At 42.8% G+C, this 9,262-nt stretch overlaps 1 protein-coding gene and 1 non-coding gene across 2 annotated transcripts; both read left to right on the top strand.

Moving 5' to 3' along the window:
* Positions 1-649: 649 nt before the first annotated feature.
* On the top strand, positions 650-720 carry TRNAC-GCA (transfer RNA cysteine (anticodon GCA)). The gene has a single exon. It is a non-coding gene; the product is annotated as a tRNA-Cys (tRNA).
* Positions 721-4,471: 3,751 nt separating this feature from the next.
* LOC123189496 (cytochrome c biogenesis CcmF C-terminal-like mitochondrial protein) lies at positions 4,472-5,337 on the top strand. The gene has a single exon (XM_044601926.1). It carries the CDS (start codon positions 4,487-4,489, stop codon positions 5,144-5,146), a length of 660 nt encoding a protein of 219 aa, XP_044457861.1. The 5' UTR covers positions 4,472-4,486; the 3' UTR covers positions 5,147-5,337.
* Positions 5,338-9,262: the final 3,925 nt, after the last annotated feature.

The following is a 9,262-nucleotide window of genomic DNA, read 5'->3' as shown; positions in this document are numbered from 1 at the left end:
AAAAGGGTATGTATTATTATGGTGTGAGCCTTCTTTCTTTTTGGCCTTAGATTATCATAAGCGAGGAATGGTGCGTGCTAGCCTTCAGACTATTACTTTATTGTAGGGAAAGGGAAAAAATGGAGAATATCTTTAAGAACCCTAGAAAGAATTTCACTTGGAGCAACAGGGGTCAGGTCACACTATATCAATATCATAATTCTCTTTTTTTTAATTGATACTGATTAGCCGTAAATCAATTTGATTTTGTTATGCCATTAAGGAAACACTATTTGGGATAAAATACCCATTTTAGAACCGTTCACTACTAACAAATAGAATTTATAAAAATAACAAATAATAACAAATAATATAGTTAGTGGTTCCAATTTTTCCTAAATTTGCTGTGACTGGAAATCCTTTCTCTTTTCAATAGAAAGAGAAGGTATTTAAGCAATGTGTGTTTTGAGATACAATCAATCGAAGAGAATAAAACTGGGTCCAATAAAAAACAGGAATGAATTTATTAAAAGGGATTGGAAAGGGATAAGTACAAAGGGATTCAACAATCTAAAAAAAATCAAAAAGGGTTTAATAATCCCCTCCTACGAATAAAAATTAGTAAAATAATGTGGATGAATAAGATTTTGCTCTATTTTGGATCGGATTTGGCGGCATGGCCAAGCGGTAAGGCAGGGGACTGCAAATCCTTTATCCCCAGTTCAAATCTGGGTGTCGCCTGACCAAAAAAAGACTTAGGATTTCTTATTGCACTGATTGAACTCGACAAATTCTTGCCCTGCATAAGCAAAGGAAAAGAACTAGGCCTGTCGATACTGGATTTTACCATAGTTCTAGTTCTAAAAAAGACTGTCAATTTCTTCTTAAAAATAGGGCTCTGGCAGGGTTCTGGGTAGTGGCCCAAACCGATACCAATAGGGATGAGGGATATATACTTATGAATTCCATAATTGATTCTATTCCGCAATTCATAACTACGAAAGTAAGAGGTCGGAAATCTTTTTATCCAAAGGTCCCTAAAGGACATTCCTTTTTTGCTCCTAGGATTGAAGAAGAGATTATACGAAAGACTATCAAGACTTCCTAATTATCTGACACTACCTACACTAAAGTAAGGTCTACTGACTCTGTCTGGAATTAGATTGGATAGGCTGATGGGAAATTTAGGAGTTGTGAAAAGAAGAGACTTTCTTTCCATACTTACGAGAGACTCTGAGTACTCAAACATTCAATCAGGATGGTCGGTTAGCTCTTATCTTTTAGAATAACTTAGTAAAAAAAGTAAAAGTAATAAAGAAAATGAATCTCCTAACTTGGTAGCCCATGAGGTTCCAATGGTTAGTTTTGGATTTTTTCAGGCAAGAAAGCAAAGAAGAAGGGAGGATTCTCTATTACCAACTTCCCCCATTGTCCTGTCCTCATTGGTCATTCATCTTTCCCGATCTAGTGCCATCGTTCTTCAAGGTGCCGGAGGGTTTGAAACATACCTACTACCCCTCCCCTGAGCTTAGTTTAGAGTTGCCTCAGTGCGCTCGAGTAATAACTGGGAAAATCAAGGCTGGACAGGTCTTCGAGCCAACTTCAGGAAGAAATGCAAGTGAAAGAGAATGCTCTCGAGGGCGCAGGAGTCTTTTCTTTCTTATTTGAAATCCAAATCGAAATGCCTCAACTTGATAAATTAACTTATTTCTCACAATTCTTCTGGTTATGTCTTCTCCTCTTTGTTGGAAGATGAGTACACATCGGGTAATCCGCCCACGAGAGCCCAATCACAAGAGGCTCATACAGAAAGCAATCAGCCCATAGCCCAATATCGAGACCACAACCTATTATTCAAACCACAAAGGATCCGTCTTTCATCGTCCAATCTTCTCGATTGAACATATTGACATCAATACTCCTTTCCATGGCCATTCACGGCCCGCGAAGATCAACCACTCGTGCCCGAGATCACTATCCAATCAAAAACCAGACTTCCAAGATCCATCTCACTCAGACCCTTTTGAATGTAGCGGATAACAACAGAGTGGGGCTATCGAATTGATATGTATTCGAATCTTAGGAGCTGGTAATCACTGATATGCTCATATTGGTGACGTTATTGTTGCTGTAATCAAAGAAGCAGTGCCCAAAATGCCTCTAGAAAGATCAGACAGGAGTAAGACGAGCTGTAATTGTACGTACATGTAAAGAACTCAAACGTGACAACGGTATGATAATACGATATGATGACGGTTGTCATTGATCAAGAAGGAAATCCAAAAGGAACTTGAGTTTTTGGTGCGATCGCTCGGGAATTGAGACTTATGAATTTCACTAAAAGAGTCTCATGAGCTCCTGAGGTATTAAAAATACTAGTAGTAGAGACTATGATATATTAGGGTATCATAATATAGATCAATTAGTAGATTGTGTCTGACGCATATACATGAAAAAAAAGAATAATTAGATAATAATAAGAATAAGAATTCGAATCTTAATAAAAGGAAGGGTTCGAATAGCATCTACTAATATTACCGAAAACTTTGTGAAAATACTTCTACGAGAAGGTTTTATTGAAAACGTTCGAAAACCATAGGGAAAGTAACAAATCTTTCTTGGCACGTGCCCCTGCTCCTGGTCTTCAAACTAGTCATTAATGGTCGGCAACATAGGTACCCTTTTTCGGTATGCGTTGCGAACACTTTCATTTTTAGCGTCTCATCTTCTCTGGAGAAGCTCAAATCGAACGGATAGAGCAGATGGTCCAACTACAGAACTTCTTCTTTTTCATTACTTCCATGGTCGTGCCCCGTGGCACGGCAGCACCCGTACTATTGAAATGGTTCGTCAGTAGAGATGTTCCCACTGGTGCCTCTTCTTCCAATGGTACTATAATTCCTATTCCTATCCGTTTATTCCCTTTTTTGGTCTATCTACATTTAAGGAAATTCATACGCTCCATGGACAGAGCAAAAAGTGGAGTGTTGGTCAAAGCAAGCCGCCCTATTCTATTACCAGACAAAATGGAGAGAAGCTCATCTGCTAGAAATGCTTTATTTCATTTCGTTCCCGTTCTTCATTTCCTTATTATCGAATCCATGGGGGACTTGTCATATTTAGAATCTTTCTGCGGTCTGCTCTATTTACAATTCTTCCGTACTCTCTTCTCTTTACCACGCGATAGGTCAGCGAAGCGTGAGAGGGCGCTCCGAAGTAAAGGCCAAACACTTCGGCCTAAGGGGAATGAGCAACAAAATGACAAGATGAGGTGCCCCGGGCACCCCCATATAGAAAGAAGGGTCGAAGGTTTTGGGCCTGTAGCTTTCCCCGCCCCCCCTCGTCGAGTGGTGCTTGTTTGGGGGCTGTGCCACCAGAAAGCGGGCTTGAAGCTCTCGCCTTACCAACGGGCCGACTGCTGATGGCTGTTGGTCACGACTACTACAAAAAAGTGAAGATGAATCTTTCTATTTCACATGGAGGAGTGTGCATCTTTATGTTGGGTGTTCTTCTGTCGTGCGACCCGATGGCTTATGTGCGACCTGTGGCCCATGCCTCCTATTCTATTTGTTCAGGGCGGGCGGCGTGAACTCTGATTCGATCCGGGTATTCAATCCCGCCGCTGGGATGCTCAGCTGACTCCTTAACCTTGATAGGAAGATGGCTTATTCCAAAATTCGTGCATAAGGGTAAGGAACTTTGGATGAATTAATGCGAATGGGTGTAAGCCTCGCTGCTCGGAAACACCCAGTGCTGACCACACTGAGAGACACGAAAGCGCAGGTAATGCCAGTTGGCGAAGTGGCGTTAAGCATCCCTAGCGGTACGCAAAGAGAGGTCGTGATGATATCATCTACGTCCGTACCGCTCCTCATGGAGTAGATCCCGCATCCAACCAACCCTTTTTTGACCAGGGAACGGGAGAATTCCCACTACCGCTGGCAGGCCAGCCGGGCCGTGAGCACGGTGGGAACGGGCTTCCCAAAAAGCGAGCCCCGACCCGGGTCAGCATAGAATGGGGGGGACGTCCCTAATGTTGTGTTGGCCGGGTTGCGGGCGGATAAAAGCGGACGTGGGGACTCGGGTCGGGGCACAGCGTAACTAAGAGAGCCATTCCATTTAGGGCGAGACAGAATGGGCGGGCACAAGTGGTCTGGTATCCGAGCCGATTGGTCAGACGACGACTACTGCACATATTAGATTCTATTAGCCGCCTATCCCGGAATGGACTGGGATGGAATAGAAAGAACGCGAAGCAGCAAGCAAGGGATGAGCGCTTTGTTGCTAAAGCGCATACGTTTTCTTGCTGGGTCGGTTTGTTTTTGGGGGGTGGGGCAATAAGCTTGCTTCTTCACAAGCTTATCCCCGCCCCCTTTCCGGTCCGTCCCGACCGGCAGCAGTTGGGTCTCCCCATCTCTCCTCAACTTCCCCGGTCTTCGGCCCGAGCTGTATGAGGCAGAAACTCGTCCCACGTACGGTTCAGAGGCCGAGCCCCACCCCTGCAATAATGGTGCGGCTTAGGTCAACTAATACGAATAAGATAGAGTTCACTCAACGATTGCCCTTGGGTCCCGAACTCCATATGGGGAAGGAACGTTGTTGTTTGCGAGGTCTCGATCATTTACATGGACCCACTTCTCATTCCATTTGTGGGAATTTGATGATTTATAAACCGTCCCCAACGAGCGAAAGGTTCATGTTTGAACATGATGAATCACTTCGTGCCGACCTGTTGCCCATAAACTTTCCTGCCTCATATGGGAATGGAAAACTGGAAGATTTTCTGCATCGGTGGATGAAGAATCACGAACATAAGAATTTCTGGTTTAGCATGTTCCCAGAAAGAAGATACTTTTTTTCCATTCGAGAAACGAGGAGCACGACTGAAGTGGCTATACATACAAATCCATTTACGGATCTATATGCTCCGATTGGAACTGGAAGTTCCAGAACTGGCAGCTGGTATACCACCATAATGAAATTGCCTTTTATTTTTAGTATTCGGATAGGATTTCTGTTGGCTTCATCGGGAGGCTCGCGTAGTTTGTTACGTCAACTCCAAAAGGATAAGTTGCATTGGAATCGAGAAAGTTTCGTTCATAATTGCATAAAAGGAGTAAAAATAGTGGCTGCGGCGCGTCGAGGGTCAACCTTTGATATCGAATAACCTTTCGAGCCTTCCCCAATGGATCTCTATCCTCCTTTGAAACCAATAGAAGTTCACTGACCATCCCTGTCAAACATAACCCAAGGTAGGATCGAGAGGAGAAGAATAGGACTCTTGCTAGTATCATAACCTCTCGATGGGAGAATGAAACCATTAGATTAGTGGAAAGAAGAAAGAATGGGAAGAAACCAGCCAACTTACCAAGAGGAAGAAATGATGACCACTTTTTGTATTATCTCGAAAGTTTTCATTGGATCTAGAAGTAATCACAACGTCACTTTTCACCGGAGATTTCATGGTAGCTTTTGGAAACTTCAATTGATTAATGAGGTCAGGAGACTCTATAATTCGAATGATATGTGGAGAGAGCGGGGCGTCTTACCCGAAGAAATCGATACCATGGTGTCGCATATACACGAAGGTTATTCTTCATTTCATCCCAAATTGGTATACAAAACCTATAAATATGGTAGGGGTGGTATGACTTTGCAGGAACATTTCACTCTGGAAAGGCAAGATGAGCTTGGCTATTGTTGTGCCAGGCACCCACTCATCAATGCTGGTGATTGGCCTTGTATGGCTGCGCCATCTCTTCCAATAGATGTACTACTTTTTAAAGCGTTAGCTAATATCTTAATGCGGGAGTTTCTAGTGATAAGAAACAATCTTCCGTCTAGATTATTTTATTATAATGAAATGTTGGATTACCACCAAAGGTTCTAGGATGGTCAAAGTGGTGTAGAGAAAATAGTCTGTGTGGATTTGAGTCATAGTATCCGGTATGTTTCTACGGAACGTCTATGGAATACCTTAAAGTGTCTACACAATCTGGGTGTGATTTCCCACATCTTAAAGGAATTTCTATCTCTCCCGATATATAATGCTGCCACTAACCTCCAAATTCCTCATTCGAATTGTATACCATTGATAGGTGAATTGAGCGACGTGCTCCTACATCTCTTTTTTCAACATCAATTCGATAGGGAGGTCCTGAGCCGGTATGAAGGTGTTCTTTATACAAGATGGGACACCAATGTCCTTCTAGCTTCAACACGCTATGATTCATATCATCTTGACCGTCCTCAAATTCTGGACATCTTAAGGCACGTAAATCTAAGTGGATTTATTTCCGTGATCGAACGTGGTGGCGGGGGCATGCACGTGAACCCTGAGAAACCTCAGATATTTCTCAGTGCAGATGGTGATGTTAGTATCCCTCAACTAAGCGAAGGTGATACTGACTATGATAGTGAATGATTCCGGGGAATTGGATAGAGTAACCTATTCATAATAATGATGAGTATCCCCGGGGGAATGTCCTACTTTGTGAAGTAAGGTTCCAAGAAAGGGAGAGAAGAGATAGATGGATCTGAACCTGGAATCAAAGGGATCTGCGAAAGGGATTTTGAAGAATCTTACGTCCTTGAGAAAAGTAAAAAGATAGGAAAGGGAAGTAATGTCAAACCTGAAAAAGAATATGGCACGAGAGATTGAATATAGGGAGGAATGAATCGGGCATCAAGTAAACTAAGGCATCAAGGAAAGTAAGACTTGAGGATGGAAGGGAGGAAGGAACCAATAAGCCACCGTCAGTGTACCAGTCATTGGGACAGGTGCCGTGTGTTTGGTCTACCTGCCTTTAGTACGACCCGGATGAAAAGATGCTGACTTTTCTTAAAGGTTAGGCCAAATGATTCTAAGCTTGAGGACCCATTCTATCCGGGCCTAAATGCTGGAGTTTCAGAATTCACTCTACTTCTTACTGACTTTCGCCGAATATATCCTATGTGCTTAACACATTGACGTCGGCGGCTAAGCTTTCTTTCTAAAGGTAAGCCGGGGATCTAATAGTCCACTTCACCCTATCAAACTTGACCTCAATATAGGTTGCTTTTTGATGACTAGTTAATAGAATATACGGTATCTATTATTTTCTACCTCCTCTACCTAGATCTCCTTTTCCTAAGGAGGGAGAGAAGACGGTTCTCCGGGACGGAAGACATCTCTCACTCGTACATATATGGATGGGTTTTCTACCTCAGAAAGGGATGAATCTGAGCAGCAGAGATTGCTAAAATAGCAAAGGGGATCCAGATTATTTCAGAACTCCAACTGAATGATGCTATACTCGAATCTGATTCTGCTGCAGCTTGACAAGGACCTGTGAAAATGCTGATATCTCGAATCCCTATCTTATTAAAATGGGGTCGCTTTACTGAAGTACTGCAAGAAAAGTATGGAAAAAGCATAGTCGGTACTTCTTAATGCGGTACGTAAGCTGGTTATCCTGACTAACAATCATGCCTTGCTTGGATTTAGGGATTAGGAATTCTTATTGGGAAAGAGATTGGATTGGCATTCAAGTAGGAGTAGATCCTATTGGTCCAAAGTAGTCATTCTTGTATCAATTAAAGTAGCTATCTTCATGAAATAAGCGCTAAGATTCTAGTTCAAAGATAGGAGCATTAAGCTCTAAATCCAGTCAGTCCAGCTGGAAGTTTCACTAACTACTTAGGGAACTAGGGACCAGACCAGAGTTATGATTGGTGTATTCCATTCCTACCGTAATTGAGACTTGCCCTCGCTCGCGGGTGATTCCTTATAGCTTGATCCATGTGATGGCTGTTCTCTGCAATGAACCACAACATGTCCATGGACTTCACAGAGAATTGAGTGAATGCACTAAAAACCAAGAAATGACATAGCGAGAACTGAGCAGCTCGAAAAGCTCGGACTTCGTATACAGAAAGTAGAACTAAAAGCAGATGAGTAGAGATTGAATCGAGCATAGAAATAAGAGAGTTTTGCTTAGCACTGTTCGGTTCGTCTTTCTTTACAAGTCAATCTATGCATAATTCTATTTCTTGCAGCGCTGAATCCTCTTTTGAAATACAGATCAGGGGGCGGTATTCTTATTCCTTGGCTCGCCACTTATGAAACAAAACTAGATATTTCTTATTATTTTCTTAGGAGCTGAGCTCCGCATGCGGTTCGATTAAGATGCGACAAAACCTTATCCATTAGTCTTGGCGATGCCAGGGATGGAGGGAGTCATCAGTCGCACAAGCTTATTGCTAAAGCCAAGACAGGACATAATAGCTTCCAAGTAATGCCATTGTACCCGCTTTCATCATGCCCAACTCAAAAACCATTTATCCCATACTTCTTATTTTCTTGTTCCTTCGTATGAATAACAGGAATCCCGGTTCGGATGGTTGACCAACATTATGATTGTGTATGAACTAGGGCTTTGGCTCAACACCTGCTGTCTTTCTTGCCCATCCTTTTGTGGTATCGAAGCTGTTCATTGAGATCCATAGGTTCATGTTACAACCCACCAATAGTCGATTCCAGAGCGGAAGGCGAAAAAGATAGGATGGGGACCCTTCGGAAGAAGGTATATGCCCGTAGTATCTAGAAAATATTCATGGTTGCAAGAGCGAGGTTAGTCATCCTCACCATCACCATCAAATACCGGTACTCGCTTTTTCTACAAGCTTGATTGACGAACTCGACCTTTCGCAGGAAGGAAGTTCCGTATACCATCAACGGAGTCAAACCGCTAGAGGGTCACATATATCTAAATACTAGTTCTGATCATACCAGTACTTACTTCCGTGGAGATACGAGAAAGGGGGAGAAGATGCAATTATGTATCATAAATACTAAGGCCAGACAGACTAAAAGGGGCTTTTGGATACGAAGAAGGTTTTCACGTCTTGCTTTGGGTGGTATGCTTCCTCACTGTTGCTATTCTGCCCTTTCCCGGTAGTCAACCACCAACGAACGCGAGGAGATCTGGACCTGCATGTAATGTTTTTTTTGCCAATACTCTAAAGCAGCTTCCTTACATCAACATGGGATTGCAAAAGGGAGGGAATTGAAAAAGGCGACTCCTCCTTAGTAGGAATAGTAGCTGAGGCTGCTTCAACTCATAACGAAGCTATTCCAGCACATAAGTCCGGGATGATCTGAGGTCGCTGGTCTCACATGGAAGAGATACGAGCCTCCGCTGGATAAACACCAGAACTGGTATCGGCTTCTTTTGTTCGTAACGAACAAGCAACGGATTGGGGATTGCCAATAGAAAAAGATACAACCAACCAGCAGCTTTTG

The sequence above is a fragment of the Triticum aestivum genome, chromosome 2A (genome assembly GCF_018294505.1).
Source record: "Triticum aestivum cultivar Chinese Spring chromosome 2A, IWGSC CS RefSeq v2.1, whole genome shotgun sequence".
NCBI lineage: Eukaryota > Viridiplantae > Streptophyta > Magnoliopsida > Poales > Poaceae > Triticum > Triticum aestivum.
The sequence above is the reverse complement of the archived record's forward strand: the minus strand, read 5'-3'. Positions and strand labels throughout refer to the sequence as shown.